Below are 20387 nucleotides of genomic sequence, written 5' to 3'. Positions count from 1 at the left end.
ACCACGTCCCGATTGACTACCGTCTCGATTGACCACCGTCCTGATTGACCACCGTCCCGATTGTCCACCGTCCCGATTGTCCACCGTCCCGATTGATCTCGGTCCCGATTGACCACGGTCCCGATTGACCACTGTCCCGATTGACCACCGTCCCGATTGACCACTATCCCGATTGACCACGGTCCCCATTGATCACGGTCCCGATTGACCACCGTCCCGATTGACCATGGTCCCGATTGGCCACCGTCCCGATTGACCACCGTCCCGATTGACCATGGTCCCGATTGGCCACCGTCCCGATTGACCACCGTCCCGATTGATCATCGTCCCGATTGACCACAGTCCCGATTGAAGTGTTCGGGGTGTGCGCCGAGCGCGGGTTTTCGCCGGTCGCCGTATCGGGACACGTCGGCAACACTCGGCGGTATTTGGCTCCTTTTTTGAAAGCGTTAAAGAAGTTTAAAAAAATGTGGGCGCACCGCGTCCCTGCCTATGCCCGGCGGGTGTTCTGCCGGGCGGCAGAGCTTCCGGCGGATCGCATGCCGGCTAGATACGATGCATCTAAGGAGGTGCACGGGATGCATCGTTACAACCTACTTTGTTGTCTTGACGTATTTGATTGGAACAATTATAACATAAAATTTTTTTACGAAGAGTCTGTAATGTATTTAAAAATTTAAAAATTTTTCAAAGCAACACTTCATATCATTAATAATGATCTCTTGCATTTTATAAATAGAACTACAGCGCCATGTTTTTCTGGGTTTATGTTTTGATTCTATTAAAGGTAAAATATTAATTGCTTTACTTTCAAAATCCATTATAATAGGTTTAGAAATATTATATACATGATAGATAGTTTCTGCAAAATATAATTCCGAAGAAGCAGTATGTTTATCTTGTCCGCAAGACATATTTACGTAATCTCTACTAAATTTTGATGAAGAACATTTTGTTGCATGTGTCAGACAAACTTCAATTTTTTGTTTACATTTATTAAATATTTTTCTCATTTGTGGAATATAACTTTTTCTTATATAAAAGCACCATTTTGTTATACGTTCAGCCTCCAATCTATTTTCAAACAATGACATTCTAAGAAGCTTTGATATGTTTCTAATACACTTTTCTTTATTATACTTTATATTCTGCTTATTTTTATATAATAATATATTGTTTTTATGTAATCCATAATATTCTTTTTTCGATTTCTTTATATCATTTTTATGTTTTTCATAATATTCCTTTCTCGATTTCTTAATATCATTTCTCTGTTTTTTATAATATTTATTGTTCGATTTTTTTATATCATTTTTGTATTTTTTATAATATTCTTTCTTTGATTTCTTTATATCATTTTTGTATTTTTCATAATATACCTTATTGAATTTTTTAATATTATTTTTATGTTTTTCATTATATAAATTTTTTTAATTAAGAAATTGTTTCTATGTAATTCATATTTTTTATTAAAAATGTTTTTTTTATTTACGCATATAACATCATTCTTATCTGAATAAATGTCACAGTTCTTCCTTGTTTGTTTTTATTTCTATCCCTATCATTATAACTATTCATTTTTCTTTTTATACCATGTTGATCTCTAGTTAAATATTTAGTAATTGCAATATTATTAGTATCCACACTATTCTCACTGAATGTATGATTAATTTGTTCTAAATTTATTCCTATAACTTGAGGGAAGTGTTCTATTCTATTTGATTGAAACACTTCTGCTAAATGTTGACGCATTAAATTATGGTCATATATAATTTTATTTGGTTGGAGATCAAATAAAAGAGATACTGCAATGGCTATTGCAAAAACCCCGCAATCATTACCATTAGGTTGTGATTGGACCGTTGGAAACTGTACTGGTTGCTTATCAAAGGAGTAAAATGGATATAATTTTTCAAGATAGATTTTATAATGTGTATGTAATCGTTTTATATTCAATGTGTCATAAATATAAATCATGTTGGTATCGTAATAGCTGCAAACCCAGTGGCCGTCTAAATTAGTTGCTATATCGCTGCAACTATGCAATATTTAAATATGTTTCTGATTTTTAGGAGCAGGTTCAATTCTATCGGGACATTGAACTTTTCATGATTCGCGTGGTCGATATTCTGAGCAATTCTTTAATAATAAATTAAAATAGTCAATATGAATATCTTCTAACCATTCACCTGTAAGAATAATCTGTATATATTGCATACTTAGAGGTAAAATATTTGCAACAAAACTGGCACATTTATGTTAATTTTTTTTGTTATAAAACTTACATCCGTTATTACATCCGTCTTTTTCTGAATACATATAGGGCAATTATTTGCATAATTTATTTCATAAATTATTTCCCTATATGTATTCTACAGATAAAACAAAAAATAATTTATTGCATAAATTATTTTTTGTTTTATCTGTAGAAAGTTTTATCTTGCATAAATTATTTTTTGTTTTATCTGTAGAAAGCAATAATAAAGAGGAATTTAACATGTCATGACTGGAGTGTTCAACACTGTCACATTTATTTACAATATTACTATTTTTATTTATTATATTATAACAATCAAATAACTCTGATATTTTATCAGGTTGCTTTACTTGATCCATCATTGTCATTTCAGTTATATTGTTTTGTAATTTTATCAACTGTACAGATTTTTCTTGTTCAGCTTTCTTTTGTCGACGTTTTCGTGAGCTAATGCCTCTCTTCTTTGTACTTGATCTAAAGTAAAAAGCTTTTTAGGGTCAGTAGATCTTATTATTCGGGGGAAGTGTTCTATTTTACTTAATTCAAACATTCGTACTAAATGTTGACACATTATAGTATGATCATACATAACTGTATCTGGTTTAAGACCAAATAAAAATGATACTGTAAATGCAATTGCAAAAACACCACAATCATAAGTATTAGACTGATTTTGAACTATCGAAAATCGTATCGGTTTTTTATCAAAAAAATAAAATGGATATAATTTGTTAATATATATCTTATGATGGGCATACAAACGTTTTAAATTTAATGAGTCATAAATATAAATAGATTTAGTATCATAATAGCTACAAACCCAATGTCCATTTTCATTAGTAATTGTATCACTACTATGTAATATTTGAATATGTTTCTGATCCTCACAAACAGATTCGATTGTGTCGGGACATTGTATCCTCCATGTTTCACGTGGTCAATATTCTCAACAAAATTTTAATAATAATCCGAAGATCGATATGAATGTCTTCTAACCACGACCCTTTAGCTAATTGCACGGAATTATAAATAATAATTGATATGATGAATATTTTTTACAAGCGAGATCAGGAACATCTATTTGCATACAGTATGTAGCAAATCGCATAAGACGTGATGAACTTTATCGTCTTATGCAATTAGTTAAAGGGTCGTTTTAATCATCAGTGGATTAGGTCTACTGAGGATATCACTTAAAAAAAACGCGTCAACAATAGTATCTCATAGGTGACGTGGAAAGCTATTGCCATACGCCCGCTCCTGAGCGCCGAGCGGCTCGTAGACTTTGCGCGAGATGGCGAGGTAACGGGGGACGCGCTAGGCGGAGCCAGCTGAAAATCGGCCGAAATGTGCAGTTCTTGCCGAGCTCTGACATAAAGCAAGACTAGCGCTAATACTAATGCAGCTGAGTCTTTTATTCAGCGCTTATAGCAGCCAATTTTTTAATGCAGCGCTTATGGCAGCCGAAACTCAGCGCCAGAGAGCAGCCGCTATAAAAATGAGTATCTCAATACTCAGTGTCACCTGGAAATAGAGATATTGTATTCATTATTAATTGTAATCTATGATATTACACATAAAATCATTTAATTTGTAACGTTCCGTTTTTCCCCGGAGATTAGATTACGGATAACTCGTCGGATTCGGGGTAATGAATGGTGAGCGAATTTGTGATGTAAAAGAAAAAAAAGTATTTATTCAAATCAAGGCGTGTATACAAGTCGGGTGTGTGTCTCGCTGCGATTATAGATGTGAGCGTGTTCGAGTGTATGATACTATTGCGTACTATTGTGTATGGTACTATTTGCGTGGCGAGTATAAATGTGAGCGTATTTGCGGTATAAACTGTTTAAATGCGCGTGCAGAATGCAGGTGGTTGAATGCGCCGGTATAATCGTGGTGCGTGAACTCGATTTCTCGCTGGTATAATACGCGTGTATAAAAACGTTGTTTTGACGCGTGCGGATATGCGCTCGGTATCGGTCGAAGACCTCGCGTTATTATGACGGTGTTTTTGTCGCGTTTCTTGCACGGGGAATCCCGTCGTTCCGGGAATCCCGTGTACGACGAAAGAGCCGGTGGATTCCGAGAAACAACAAGTTATTTTCGCGAAGTAATATGCGATCTCCGCGAACTGAAATCTCGCGCGAATAAGTTGGAATCGCGTTTGAAAACAGCTGGCCTCGAGAACTCTCGATCGGGGCGGCTCTGAACTCCACCTTCCGTGGGTTTTGCCAGCCGGGATGTGGAGGAGCGGATGGAGGCAGTACCCCGCGCGATAGCGAGAACTCTCGGCTTAGGCTGAGCACTCTCAACCTGCTTGATCGGGGCGGTAGTGCCGGTTTTCAGGTGTCTGGTAAATTCTCTTAAGCGTACAGCTTAGAGCGGAACAGGAGAATGTATCTATTAGCCGAAACACGGCCTTTTTATACCGGCTAATTACCCGCGTCGGCGCGCGGCGGTTTACCCCTTCCGAACGGGTTAATTGCGGTACGGTACGGTCGGGCCCGTTCGGAGGGATTCGGGTTTGCGCCGAGCGCGGGTTTTCGCCGGTCGGTCGGTCGGGCCGCGTCGGCTTCGCTCGGCAATTCTCGACCGTTTTGGATTTTTACAACGGCCCCGGTTTTACAAGTATTAAAAATGTGGGCGCATCGCGCCCCTGCCTCTGCCCGGCGGGTGTTCTGCCGGGCGGCAGCTTCCGGCTGATGTCATTGCCGGGAATTCGGAACGGTGCATCGGAGTGCACCGTTACAAATTCAATATTCATTTTCACATACCTTTATTTATATTAAACAAACGCTTGAAAGCCAAGAGTAATTTGTTTCTTTTAGTAGCTGCAATAATAGAATAAATTGTGATGTACATGTACTCAGCAACAGGAATGTCTTAATATATAAATTTATATATATATATATATATATATATATATATATAAATTACAATTATTTATTAATTATGCCAAATCTTACAGAAAAAGAGAGAATATCTCTTTTAATGATGCGGAGTTGGGAGGATCGTAAAAGGTCTTACAATGAAGTTTTGCAGCTATTCAACCAAACAATGCGCGATGAAAACAACGCTATCTCTAAATCCACCGTTGAAAGAACAATCAAACGCTTCGAGGAAACTAGCAGCGTGAAAAATCGCCCAATACCTGGACGCCCAGTATTAGCAACTAGTGAAGAAAAGCAAATGGATGCTGCGCAATCATTCGTTGAAGATCCACACCTCAGCATTCGTAAAGCAGCTCAGCAACACGACATTAGTAGGGGGTCAATGCATAACATCTTAAAAAAAAACTCAAGTTTTACCCATACAAAGTTCACCTTGTACAAGAATTGAGTGAAGATGATTTTGACCGACGTTTAGAACTTTGTGAGGTGATGATGACGCGAATTGATGCCAATCCAAACTTTCTTTACCAAATAATATTTTCAGACGAGGCTACTTTTGAGTTAAAGGGTAATGTCAATAGACAATTGTAGATTTTGGAACGACGGCAACCCTTGCTGGATGATGGAAGCTCACACTCAATATCCGGAAAAATGCAACGTCTGGGCGGGTATTCTAAATAATCAAATAATTGGTCCATTTTTTATTGAGGGTAATTTGACGGCAGCAAAATATGAAGAAATGTTGAGAAATGAGATAGTTCCGGCAGTTCGGCAGATTGTAGGTGACAACTTTGCGCAAACGTGGTTTCAACAGGATGGCGCGGCACCTCATTTTGGTAGAGATGTTCGTAATTATTTGAATTTCCTAATCGCTGGATAGGTCGAGAGATTGAATGGCCACCACGATCACCCGATTTGTCGCCTCTAGATTTCTTCTTGTGGGGTTATCTAAAAAGCAAAGTTTATAAGACAAACCCAAGAAATCTGAATAATCTTCGCCGACGAATCGTCGATGAAGTTGCGCAGATTGATTCCAATTTCATCAGGAATGCTATTTCGGCTTTTCATGATCGGATAGCACATTGTCAAACCGTAAATGGTGCACATTTTGAACATCTGCTGAAATAAAAATTCAGATCTATCCATCTATCTTGCCTTCATTAGTCTGATAGTCCTCTATCTTGCTTCACTGATCGGATAGACCTATCCTGCTTTTGTTGATCAAATGATGTCAAGAGCTTTTTAAATCAACATTGCGTCCCGCCAGCAACACACACACACAAGAGGTTAATCCGATTGGGCAACCTCCACGCGGTACACCTTGGGTAATGCTAATGCCGACGGTACTGTAACTTTTAAGTCTCATAAGTCGAAAAATACTTAACGAAAAATAATTTTATTATAGTGTTTTGTAAAGCTCTTAACATTAGCTATTAGATTCTGTTATGAAAAATAAGGTATTTCGTTTAAAAAAATTGATGTGACCTTGACGTGACCTTGACGTGACCTTGGCCACGCCATTCAATGTCAAACTGATAACATCAGTAAATAGATCTTTTTGAACCCTACAATTTTTGTCTGAAACATTTTTTTCAGAAACGTCATCCTTTCAAGAAAATTCGGGGTCTCCATCTTTTTTGGACACCCTGTATATTGCGACGTTTATTTTCAATTCAAATTTAAATTATTCGCGACACTCCTCGAGGTGGTGAAGGGGAGCGTGCGCGGGGGAGCGAAAACGCCGTCAAAAAAAAATAGCGAAATTAATGTACTCGCGCTCTGAGGAACAGAGATGGAGGGCGTTTTCGCGCGAACCGCGGCAGAGCGGAGGCCGTTTTCGATATCTCGATAGGTTGGGCGCCAGATGCGATCTTTCACGCATCACGTTTTCCACGAAACGTCAAAGAACGCGAAAAATAATAACTTGCTTCGCCACGGGCCGACTAGCTCGCCTAACGGTAGAGGGGAGGGGTCTTGGAAGAAAGTCAATTGATTATGCGAGACTTCACTAATTCAAAATGCGACAGACGCAATGACCGATATCGATAATCACGAGAGACTAACACTCAAATAAATTACGCGATTTTAACAAAGAAATATAACAAATTTATTAGTAGAGAAATAATATAAAAGAAAAATGTAAAATTAAACTTGAATAACAAATCAGATTGAAAACGACGGTTCACAATAAATTCAAACAAAAAAAAATAAGAAAGCACAATACACAATCAAATTAATCCTGGCACGAATAATAAGACATTATTCAAAGCAAATGTCGCTTTTCCTCGGTCGCTTGCCTCCGATCGCCCGAAAATTCACAAAATATCGACGGCTCGATACCGAGCCTGAACGATCGCGAAATACGAAAATGGCGACGGCGGCAGGACGGTCGGCTGGCGGACCGAATCGCGTATGTGGCTCACAAATAAAAGGATGGGCAACCTCACTGATACGAATCCTCGTGCTGGGGAAGGTCCTCGGCCTCGTCCTCTGCAAGTAGCTCGGCGACGGCGACAGACAAAACTTACAGTAAACGACAACGACGACAAACTGTGTCTGACTTAATCGAGCGCCCGCACCAGAATGATCCCTGGATCTCTCCATCCCGGGTCGATAGCGGCGTCAATGACCGCGTAGAGGGGTGCGCAGCCCCGCGGCCAATCATATCGCGGCACGCGAAAGATCCTGGTGCCTTGCGAAATGCGAAGTATTTCAGCGCCTGGCGCGCAACGGCCTCAAATTAAAATTCCGCTGTCGCGGGCCCATTCGTAATGGCCCGGTGGAGGTTCTGCCGTTGCTCTCTCTCCTCTCGGAGGGTAGCCTAGGTCGGGCCTCCGTCCTTACTATCGGAGGAGGGGTGATGTTACCCTCCTCGGCGTCCTGTGGTCCGATTTCACTGGCGCTATTTCCTTCGCTGTCGGTTGTCGAAAAGCGCCATGTCACCGGTCGCTCGAAGTTCCTCGCTGCCCTCTCGCCCTCCGGATCTTCTCCGGCGGGTTGCCCGAAATTCGCTCGATACAAAGAAAATGACAAATAAAATTAATAAACGCGAAAAACATAATAATATTGTTCGTCTCTCCGGGGAGCTCGATAATGTTCTCTCGATGCAGATTCTGACGCGGCCGCTCGACCCGCGCTCCGTTAAAATTATCGGGGCGGATGGACGCGCGACAGGACGGCAACGTCACAATATATATATATATATATATATGTGTGTGTGTGTGTGTGTGTGTGTGTGTGTGTGTGTGTGTGTGTGTGTGTGTATTTTTATATGTATATAGCATTAAGGGAATGCTGTACTCGACTGTATTATCGACAAAATTACCATTTTCGTAGTTCTGGTCTTTCGTCACACTAATTTGACAGAATTGAAAATATTTATGTAGGATTGCAATACATACATTGCAATAAATAATCCTAGGAAACTTCGATTTTATATGAAAAACGAGAAAAAATTATGAAATTACAGTTTTCCTTATCCATTTTTATCTGAATATGGCGTCTCGAATTGTAGACGAACTGTAAACTCGTCATAATATGTACTTCATATAAAAGCTATATAGTTTGTATAAATGTAAAAACAAGTTTGCTTGGGTCGAATTATACGGAAAAACATTATTGAACCTTTGAAATCGAAATTAGAAGTTAAATATAAAAGTATAGTATGTAGAACGATTCGTGTGTATGTATGCGTGAGTGTAGGTAAAGTGGAAATAAAATATAGCCACAAATTAGTTCCAAGATATTACGATAGATGTTTCATCTCCATCTCCATCTCCCTCTCCCTCCCTCCCTCTCTCTCTCTCTCTCCATCTCCCTCTCTCTCTCCCTCTCCCTCTCCCTCTCCCTTTCCTTCTCCCTCTCTCTCTCTCTCTCTCTCTCTCTATTTGTATAAGTTATATTGAATAATAAACAACAAGATTATTTGTTCATAATAATCGATATAAATCACATACATAGATCTTATATATATATACGTATATACGTATACACATATAATTCAACGTAGTTCTAAATTTGAAAAATAAGTATAATTTAATAGATAATAAGAATATTTTGAATAAGTATATTTTAATCTTAATAAATAATATTTAATATAAATATGAATTTGAAAATGAAAAAACTTAATATTTAACATAAAGATGAATTTGAAAATGAAAAAATACTAATTATAATAAATAATATGTAAAATAAACATGAAAGAATAATTATAATAATAATAATTACTATTCTTATTTTTGTTCGAAATATTATAATTATTGATAATATTATTGATATTTAGTGTTTTTATATTGAGGAGTGTTTTTATATTTAGGAGATATGGAGATAAGGAATAGGTAGAAAAAAATATGCTTAGTCTAGCTTTACAATTATTTACATATAATATATTTATTCATATATTCATATATTTCAATATTTAATACAATACTAATACTACTTATACTTACTTATAAAAGTAGCGCACCATACATTAAACACTAGCCATATATAAAATGTTTATTTTTTCATAATAAAGATTTAGAATTTTTAAAGAAAACAAAAAGACTGCAAAATATTATAAGTTATTATATAATAAGTACAGGTACAGTAAAAATCTTATTTCAGTTCTGTACAGATACAGTAAAAATTATATTCAATTTTATAAGTAATTATAAGTTACATAAATAAGTAATTATAATTACTTATGAAATTAAATATAATTTTTACTGTACCTGCACAGAATAGTGCACCGTACATTAAACACTAGCCATATATAACATGTTTATTCTTTCATAATAAAGATTTAGAATTTCTAAAGAAAACAAAAAGACTGCAAAATATTATAAGTTATTATAAGTAATTATTATATAATTACTTACAATAACTTATAATTACTTATTTATATAACTTATAATTACTTATCAAATGAAATATAATTTTTACTGTATCTGTACAGAATAACGCACCATACATTAAACACTAACCATATATAACATGTTTATTTTTTCATAATAAGGATTTAGAATTTCTAAAGAAAACAAAAAGACTGCAAAATATTATAAGTTATTATATAATAAGTACAGGTACAGTAAAAATCTTATTTCAGTTCTGTACAGATACAGTAAAAATTATATTTAATTTTATAAGTAATTATAAGTTACATAAATAAGTAATTATAATTACTTATGAAATTAAATATAATTTTTCCTGTACCTGCACAGAATAACGCATCGTACATTAAACACTAGCCATATATAACATGTTTGTTCTTTCATAATAAAGATTAAGAATTTGTAATGAAAACAAAAAGACTGCATCAATTAAATACGACGGCGACAATGCAAACAGCTACCATGACAGAGCCGATGTCACCAAGAGCGATGACGGCAATGACGTATAAATATATGAAAGAAATTGTGCATACAAATGTATAAATAAGTAACTGCATATTTAATTATTGCATCCTTTTTTGTTTACTGTATGCAGATCATAGACATATTAACATAGACTACTCATAAGGTAGCGAGGAATGTCCTCCTGAGAGAAAAAGATAGCATGAATTTATTTGTGTTTCTATCTTTTTCTGGTACACGCTAGGTACACGCTGGTACACGCTTTTCTGGTGCAATGTAAAGATATTAAAGTCAATAACTTGAAATTGCATTACGCATGTGTCAGAAAAAGACAGATACACAAGTAAATTCATGCTATCCTTTTCTCTCAGGAGGATACTCTTTGCTACCTTATGAACAGTTTATGTAAATATATCTATGATGGAGTAAATATGTCTGTAAATAATACTTGGATTTTTAAAATTTTTGAGAAAAGTTTATTATATTAGAGATGTCCAAAATTGTATTAAAATATTGTTAGGTATGGTCGCTAGTTGTAAATATTGAAAAATATAATTAGAATATATTTATAATAATAACATTTATCTCTTATTGTTTGTAATCTGAAAATCTATTATAATCATAAAATCTTTCATTTATTCTTTTAATTCGTATTTATTTTTAATTACTAATTTAATGTACCATATAACGCTAAGACACTTTATGTTTTGAGAAACTTATGTTATAAAAACGTATTTTCTTATTGTCTTATTTCATGTATTTCAGAGAATTAATCAAGTCGTGCATATAGTAAAAAGAAAAGTATGCAATAATTAAATATATATAATGAAACAATCGCGCATTTAAAATATGTGTTTAAAGAACAGCAAAATGTCAGACAGAAAATTATTTCAAAGAAAATTATACTTTTGAAAGAAAATTATACTTTAGAAAAAAAATTATTTGAAAGAAAATTATACTTTAGAATAGAAGAGGACCTACATTGAAAAATGTATTCTATTCTAAAGTATAATTTTCTTTCAAATAATTTTCTTTCTAAAGTATAATTTTCTTTTAAAAGTATAATTTTCTTTGAAATAATTTTCTGTCTGACATTTTGCTGTTCTTTAAACACATATTTTAAATGCGCGATTGTTTCATTATATATATTTAATTATTGCATACTTTTCTTTTTACTATATGCACGACTTGATTAATTCTCTGAAATACATGAAATAAGAAAATACGTTTTTATAACATAAGTTTCTAAAAACATAAAGTGTCTTAGCGTTATATGGTACATTAAATTAGTAATTAAAAATAAATACGAATTAAAAGAATAAATGAAAGATTTTATGATTATAATAGATTTTCAGATTACAAACAATAAGAGATAAATGTTATTATTATTGTAAATATATTCTAATTATATTTTTAAATATTTACAACTGAGCGACCATACCTATCAATAATTTAATAAAATTTTGGACATCTCTAATATAATATACTTTTCTCAAAAATTTTAAAAATCCAAGTATTATTTACAGACATATTTACTGCATCATAGATATATTTACATAGACTGTTCATAAAGTAGCAAAGAGTATCCTCCTGAGAGAAAAGGATAGCATGAATTTACTTGTGAATCTGTCTTTTTCTGACACATGCGTAATGCAATTTCAAGTTATTGACTTTAATATCTTTACATTGCATCACGCGTGCACCAGAAAAATATAGAAACACAAATAAATTCATGCTATCTTTTTCTCTCAGGAGGACACTCTTCGCTACCGTATGAGCAGTCTATGTTAATATATCTATGATCTGCATGAAGTAAAAAGAAAAGTACGCAATAATTAAATATGCAGTTACTTACTTTCATATTTGTATGTACATTTTCTTTTATATTTTCATACGTCGTAGCCCCTGATGATATCGGCTATGTCATTGTAGCTCTTGTCGCCGTCATATTGTCGCCGTCGTATTTAGTTGATGGTGTCTTTGACTCCGTAGACTTTTGCATTGTCGCCGTTGCTGTTGGCACCATCGTGGATGTTGATTTGCGACGATTCACCTCCGATTTTGCTTCCCGCCCTTTTGCGGATACAAGCGGAGAGAGAACATTTCTTATTCTCTCTATTGGTTTACTTCTTCCTGAAATCCTTACGGAAAAAAACTACAGTAGATTACAGAAAATTATATTGGTGATTACATAAAAATATTACACGAAATTACTGACTATAAGTATTGTAATATACTGTAATATTTTCGCACATGCTCGAATTACAGGAAAATATTACAGGAAAATAATCTGTAATATGTCATGCGCTGGGATTACAGGATAAAGCCCTGCGTACAGTAGAGGAACTATTAGGAATAAATATTAACTATAATATTAAGATTTTAAAATAAAATCGAAAAAAACTTTAATATAAAAGTATAAATTCGGGTATAAATATAAAGGACTTTTACAAATTTATTAGCCCTTCCTAGTCCTTATTTATACCCGAATTTGTATTTTATTTATATCAGAATTTTTTCGATTTTGTTATTTAAAAATTTTAATATTTAATATATTAATTCTTAATATTTTCTCTATTTTGTGCGCAGGGTCTAATAATACATCAACATAATATATTGAATTAAATATAATTGCTTATTTTTTATATAATTTGTTCAAAAACATCATCGCTGTATAATAAAAAAGGGCGAGGGCCCAAGCGATTGTTCAGCGGTCCTGGCAGCCGATAGCGCGATATCGCTTTGTCAGCGCAATTTAAAAACAGCGCTCGTCCTTCCCGAGGAAAATAAATAAATCTTTAACGCTCAATTTGAACGTTGAATAAGTAACTGCCGAGTTCTAGAAAAATCGGGATCTTTCGAGAAGGGCTCCACTATAAATTGACGCGCCCGCGGGACACCGCGCCTTTTGCTAAAAAGTCTTCAAAGCGCTCGCTTAAACTTCGATTATCGAAAAACGTCTTTCCGTCGCTCGCGGATTAAATTAATCGTCTCCGTTGCTCGCGGATTTCGAAATTCTGCTCGAATTTCCCGATTGGTTTCGCGTAATTGAAATTAAGATTGTGTAATTAGTATTTATATTTTTTGATTATAATAAATGACAATACTAGCAAATATACACATAGACTTATCGTCGACTTTCCTTTACTTGTGGACTCTCATCCTCCCGCGTCGCGCTCGCATCCCGCGTTAATCTCGCGAAATCTCTAACATTTGCTGGTCCTTCGAGCCGGATTTAGTGACCGGTTTTTTCTCTACGACGCGGTGTGAGTGCAAAGTGGTGTGGTTTCTCTGTGCTCCCAAGATCAGTCACCTGAAATTCAAGTCGTCATGAGTTACAAGGCAGAGCTAATAATCACTGCCGCAACGGATCTCCACGGCAAAATCGCCCGCACTCACGAGAACCTGATGAAGCTGGGCGCTGCCAAGATCACGATGGGCGCCGTGGAAGCGCGTCTGCAGTCCTTGGAAAAGTATTGGGCTAAGTTTGACGCGCACAACGACGAGCTTTTAAATTACCGCGACCAAGTAGCCGGTTCAGAATACATAACACTCGACATACCTGCTTTGGCTGAAGAGGCAATGCCTACCTCGGCAATAAAGGGCTGCTGTTGGACCTTCTGCGTAGCCTCAAGACTGAGGAAAAGGAAGCTAGCACGAAGGTGTTAGAGCCGTCCTCACAAGCTCCTCGCACGACTCTTCCGAGGATTCAGCTACCTCATTTCTCCGGAAAGTACGAGGATTGGCCAGCTTTCCGCGACCTCTTCCAATCGCTAATCGGAAGGGACATCCTCACGTCATCGGTCGAGAAGCTCCATTAACTGAAGACGTGCCTGAAGGGAGAAGCAAAATTATTAATTCGAAGCCTGCCCACGACAAGTGAGAACTTCGAGCGCGCATGGGATGTTCTCGTTACCTACTATGAGAACAAGCGGCTCCTGGTGCGCAGTTACATCTCCCAGTTCACATCACTCCAGAAGCTGAAGAACGAGTCCGTGGTGGAGCTGCGCAAACTCTGCCATAGCGTGAAGAGCACCGTAGGCTCACTGGAGAGCATTGGGCGCCCGATCACGGAGGGCGAAGATCTTTTCGTGTACCTTGTCGTCGACCTGCTCGATCCTCGATCTCGCCGCTAGTAGGAGAACTTTATAAGTGATTCCAACGATCCACCTTTGTATGATAAACTGCAGCTCTTCTTGGATCGTCGGCTTCACACATTGGAATCGTTGCAGCCAGTCAAGGCCGAGGCCATCATTTCCAAGCCGAATCCGAGTCTAACACAGAAGACCCGCACTCTCCACGCACGTAAGCAGGACGGTAAACGAGGTCGCTGCTCCCTATGTGTCCAGGATCACTATATAATGTTCTGCGATCTCTACCAGAGCAAGACGGCGGAGGAAAAGAGGCGTCACATCGAGACGAACGATTTGTGCCTGAACTGCTTGGGAAAGCACAAGGTAAGCGAGTGTGCCTCCCAAAAGACCTGTTCGTTGTGTCGCGCGCGTCACCATTCGACCCTCCACGAGGCATGTTCAACAGTCGAAGGCGCTAAGACGTCGCACTTAGCGCAACATAAAACCGAGGCAACGATGTCAGTGCTCCTCGCTACCGCACGCGTTCGCGTCATGGACCGGTTCGGCCGCGCGCACACAGCACGCGCTCTGGTTGATCAGGGCTCGGAATCCTCGCTAGTTTCCGAGGCTTTAGCCCAGCGTCTTCGTCTGGGTCGGTCTCCTACCTCCGTCGCCGTATATGGAATCGGCGGCAAGCAGACGGGCCTCGCACGCGGTCAGGTCACTCTCCAGATCCGCTCTCTGTGCGACGGGCCCTTAATAAACGTGACCGCCTTGGTCTTCCCCCAGCTCACCCTCTACGAAGGCGGAATCAAGGCCGATCGTCGAGCGTGGACGCACATCCATGGACTGGAACTCGCCGATTCGGATTTTTTGGCAACGGATCCTGTGGACATTCTTCTAGGAGCTGACGTCTACGCCATGATCCTCCAGGAAGGACGGCAGGGGAAATTGCGAGAACCTGTGGCGCAAAAGACGGCGTTGGGCTGGATATTGTCTGGGGCCGTCGGTACGACTTCCACATCGCGCCATGCTTCGGCTCATCATTGCCTAGTCCAGGAAGATCTGGGCGCTCTCGTACAGAAGTTCTGGCAGCAAGAAGAATTATCCGATGCCGCTGTAGCTCTCTCGCCCGAGGATCAAGAGTGCGAGAACTTCTTCCGCCAAACACATTCGCGGTCCGCGGACGGCCGGTACGTCGTACGCCTGCCGGTCGTTTCCCCGCTGCCAGACTTCTCGGCAATGCGCTCCACGGCGCTGCGAGTTCTCTTCAGCATGGAGAGACGTTTCGCTCGGGATCCTCCCTTTCATGCTCTCTATGCGGACTTCATGCGGCAATACGAAGACTTGCACCATATGTCTCGCGTGACTCCGGACGCCACATCACGTAGGCCGGTGCATTACTTGCCGCATCACGGCGTCCTACGAAAGAGCAGCGTCACCACGAAGCTGCGCGTGGTCTTCAACGGTTCAACGCCGACTGCCTCGGGCAAAACCTTGAATGACCACCTAATGGTAGGCCCGAACTTGCTGCCTCCGCTCGCCGACGTGCTACTCCGTTGGCGACAGCACCGTTTCGTCCTAGCCACCGACGTCGAGAAGATGTTCCGGCAGATCCTGGTGCATCCGGACGATAAAGATCTGCAAAGGATCCTGTGGCGTGATTCCCCGCAAGGCAGCCCTGCGGAATATCAGCTGAGCACGGTGACCTACGGCCTGGCGTGTGTGCCGTTTCTAGCAATGCGCGCTCTGAGACAATTAACCGAAGACGAAGGAAAGCAGTACCCTCTGGGAGCGGCCGCGCTTCTACGAGACGTCTACATGGACGACATCTTGACCGGAGCGTCGACGATTACGGAGATCCAGGAAATGTGCAGCCAGCTGTCCAGTATCTGCATGGCGGGCGGCTTTCCTCTCCGGAAATGGTCAGCCAACGACTCAGCTACAATCTCGAACATCCCGCCGGAGCATCGGTTGCAGCGCGAGACCCGTGACTGGCGACCGCACGAGGCTCACTCCACCTTGGGATTGTAGTGGCACCCCGCCACGGACGACTTCTCCTTCGCCACCCGGCACATTGCGCTGCCATCCGTCACCAAGAGATCCGTGCTGTCCTTGGTGGCGCAACTATTCGACCCTCTCGGCTGGCTAGCGCCGGTCGTGGTCCGCGCCAAGATTGCCTTCCAATCAACTTGGCTTCAAGGACTCGAGTGGGATGCCCCGCTCGACGACGTCTCCGCGTCAGCCTGGGTCGCCTTCAACGCCCAGATACCAGCACTCGAGCAAATCCGAGTACCTCGCTGGATCAATCTGAATCCATCTTGCACCCGCGTCGAGGTTCATGGCTTCTCCGACGCCTCAGAACGAGCGTATTCCGCCGTCGTGTACCTGAGAACATGATCAAACGACTCGTGGATTGTCAGTCTAGTCACCGCCAAAACAAAGGTCACGCCGCTCAAACAGGTGTCGTTACCTCGCTTGGAGTTGAGCGCCGCCGTGCTTCTCTGCCGCCTAGCCAAGCACGCCATGGAAATCCTCGATCTAACTGCGCCACTTCACTTGTGGACGGACTCCACCGTCGCGCTGGGCTGGATCCGCGGCCATCCATCCAGGTGGCAGACCTATGTCACGAACCGCGTCTCCGAGATCCAGAGGACCACCCCGCAGGCTGCGTGGCATCACGTACCAGGCCAGGACAACCCAGCCGACTGCGCTTCCCGAGGTCTCTTCCCCAAGGAACTGCTGGGTCATCCGCTGTGGTGGCAAGGTCCGCCCTGGCTAAGGTTAGAAGCCGCCGCATGGCCGACTGCCGTCGATCACATCACCGAGGAGCACCTGCCGGAGAGGCGCACCCGAATCCACGTCAAGACCACAGCAGCATCGACGAGCGAGGCCACCGAGTTGGTGCGATTCTCCTCCCTGAAGAGACTCCTACGCGTGACAGCCTGGTGTCGACGGTGGCTGAGAGTGAAGGAAGGCCATGCCACTTGCACTCACCGGAGCTTCCCCGGACTCCGTCCGCAGAAGAGATAGAAAGAGCTCGAGCTTGTTGGATCCGGCGAGTACAGTCTGAAAATTTCAGGACCGAATTAAAATTAATAAGTCAGGGCCTTGCACTTAATAAATCAAACTCACTTGCTCGCTTTACTCCCCTTTTAGATTCCGAGGGTCTCCTGCGGGTTGGAGGTCGGCTCAAGTACTCCATCTTGGCCTATGACGAGCGTCATCCCGTCCTCCTGCCAAAGGGCTCGCACCTCACTCGGCTAATCGTGGACGACTGCCATAAACGAGCGTTGCACGGCGGAACGCAGCTCACTCTATCATTAATCCGCCAGCAATACTGGATTCCACAAGGTCGAGCACTTGTCAAAGAGGCTATCCTGCGATGTCTTCCTTGTGTGCGATGGCGGGCGGCGACCCCCCAACAGTTGATGGGCGATCTTCCACGAGAACGCGTAGTTCCAGCTAGGCCTTTTCTTCACACCGGGGTCGATTATGCCGGGCCAATTCAACTCCGCACAACCAAGGGGCGCGGACACCGCTCCTACAAGGCCTTCGTAGCAGTCTTCGTCTGTCTTGCTTCCAGAGCCGTACACCTCGAAGTGGTCTCCGATTATACGGCCGAGGCCTTCCTTGCGGCTCTCAGACAGTTCGTCTCCCGCCGAGGCATCTGTCGCAGTCTTCGGAGCGACTGCGGGACAACCTTTGTGGGAGCGAATTCTCAGCTGAAAGCCCTCTTCACCGCGGCACGTCGGAAAGCCACCGGATCGTCGACGGCCTCATCTCCGAGAGGATCGAGTGGAAGTTCAATCCTTCCTCAGCACCGCACTTTGGAGGTATATGGGAGGCCGCAGTCAAGTCGCTCAAACATCATCTCTGACGGGTAATTGGCGACGCCAAGCTGACATACGAGGAGATGAGCACCCTCCTCACTCAAATCGAAGCGTGCCTTAATTCGTAGCCGCTGTAAGCACTCTCGGACGACCCTGAGGGTCTAGCTGCGCTGACGCCCGAACACTTCCTAGTAGGAGCCGCCCTGACTGCAGTGCCCGAACCGTCCTTGCTGGATCAACCGACGTCTCGCTTATCCCGCTGACAGCTCCTGCAAAAAATGCGAGATCACTTTTGGGAACGCTGGTCGAAGGAGTACCCCCACTCCATAACTCACCGCCCTAAGTGGTTGCGCGAAGAGACGCGCTTCAAGGTCGGCCGACTTTGTCTTCTCCGGAACGAGCTCACACCGCCTACGAAATGACCACTCGCGCGTATCACAAGAATCCATCCCGGAGAAGACGGTCAAGTTCGGGTAGTCACCGTGCGCACCGCCGCTTCCGAATTCGTACGGCCCGTCGTGAAACTCGTCATGCTACCCATCAACGACCGTGGGGATTACGAGCCTCAGCCGCAATAGATCGGATCGCACGACGGGCAGCGTATCCTCCGCCAGCATATCAATTTCGCCAAACGCTCTTGGCGAGGCGGGCGGAAATGTTCAAAAACATCATCGCTGCATAATAAAAAAGGGCGAAGGCCCAAGCGATTGTTCGGCGGTCCTGGCAGCCGATAGCGCGATATCGCTTTGTCAGCGCAATTTAAAAACAGCGCTCGTCCTTCTCGAAAGATCCGAGGAAAATAAATAAATCTTTAACGCTCAATTTGAACGTTGAATAAGTAACTGCCGAGTTCTAGAAAAATCGGGATCTTTCGAGAAGGGCTCCACTATAAATTGACGCGCCGCGGGACACCGCGCCTTTTGCTAAAATGTCTTCAAAGCGCTCGCTTAAACTTCGATTATCGAAAACGTCTTTCCGTCGCTCGCGGATTAAATTAATCGTCTCCGTGCTCGCGGATTCCGAAATTCTGCTCGAATTTCCCGATTGGTTTCGCGTAATTGAAATTAAGATTGTGTAATTAGTATTTATATTTTTTGATTATAATAAATGACAATACTAACAAATATACACATAGACTTATCGTCGACTTTCCTTTACTTGTGGACTCTCATCCTTCTGCGTCGCGCTCGCATCCCGCGTTAATCTCGCGAAATCTCTAACATAATTTTTATATATAATACACATATCCTTTGATGTAACGACATTATTATAAACTAATAATTTTAATAATCTAATAAATTAAATTTTTTACTTATCTGCTTAAAATAAAACTTATTTAAAATTAATCTTATTTAAAAAATAATTAAAAAATAATTAAATAAATTCTTTGTTTATCTTTTATTGCAGTTATTTTTTAAAAATTCTGAAATCTAATTTTTAAACAAATTTTTTGAAATAAAACATTTTAAAAATAATGAAAAAGTAATAAAAAAATGATCAAATAAAATTATTTATCTTATTGCACATCAGTTATCTAAAAAACAAATTCTAAATAAATCTAACTTTTTAAAGTTCAAACAATCTTATTGTATTAATACTGATTATTTTTATAATTTATTAGAATTTGTTTAACTAATATGGCTTATATTGGATTAATAATCAGTAGTTACCGATTTTATATTGCTTAAACAATTACTTAGCGAAGTCTGACAATTTCACCAATCACAACTTTAAAAGTGTTATATATATATTGTTGAACTTATTATATAAGTTAGATTTCGCGAAACAATTGCTTAAATAATGATTATAAATACCGGCTTCAGAATCTTTGAGTTGGATGACTTCAACAGATTGTAAAATTGAATGTTTTAGATTATTGAATTGAATTGACGGATGTCACTTTTTTCTTAGCATTGTTGCACTTGCTTCGAACGGCACTATGGAACAATTTTGTATTGTCGTCTGTCTTGCCGAATTTCTCGTAAATAAAATCTGAA

General features: G+C 40.4%; 1 protein-coding gene across 1 annotated transcript; it reads left to right on the top strand.

The window, feature by feature from the left end:
• The first annotated feature begins 5317 nt into the window (after positions 1-5317).
• On the top strand, positions 5318-18444 carry LOC112638714. The gene is made up of 9 exons (XM_025410882.1): positions 5318-5522; positions 5733-5999; positions 13789-13957; positions 14062-14217; positions 14365-14575; positions 14675-16456; positions 16592-16926; positions 16981-17573; positions 17717-18444. Exons 1-9 carry the CDS (start codon positions 5318-5320, stop codon positions 18442-18444), a joined length of 4446 nt encoding a protein of 1481 aa, XP_025266667.1.
• The last annotated feature ends 1943 nt before the right edge of the window (positions 18445-20387 follow it).

This window comes from Camponotus floridanus, unplaced genomic scaffold, assembly GCF_003227725.1.
Source record: "Camponotus floridanus strain SB8 unplaced genomic scaffold, Cflo_v7.5 scaffold354, whole genome shotgun sequence".
In the NCBI taxonomy this organism is placed as follows: Eukaryota; Metazoa; Arthropoda; class Insecta; order Hymenoptera; family Formicidae; genus Camponotus; species Camponotus floridanus.
The sequence above is the reverse complement of the archived record's forward strand: the minus strand, read 5'-3'. Positions and strand labels throughout refer to the sequence as shown.

What these genes read in the sequence shown, in the direction of transcription:
- LOC112638714 (XM_025410882.1), top strand. Translation starts at nt 5,318, where the DNA reads ATGCGCGATGAAAACAACGCTATCTCTAAATCCACCGTTGAAAGAACA. An exon ending in AGCTCAGCAACACGACATTA is followed by an intron (nt 5,523 to 5,732) that starts GTAGGGGGTCAA and finishes TAATGTCAATAG; the next exon opens with ACAATTGTAGATTTTGGAAC. An exon ending in CCGGAGCTTCCCCGGACTCC is followed by an intron (nt 17,574 to 17,716) that starts GTCCGCAGAAGA and finishes CTCCCCTTTTAG; the next exon opens with ATTCCGAGGGTCTCCTGCGG.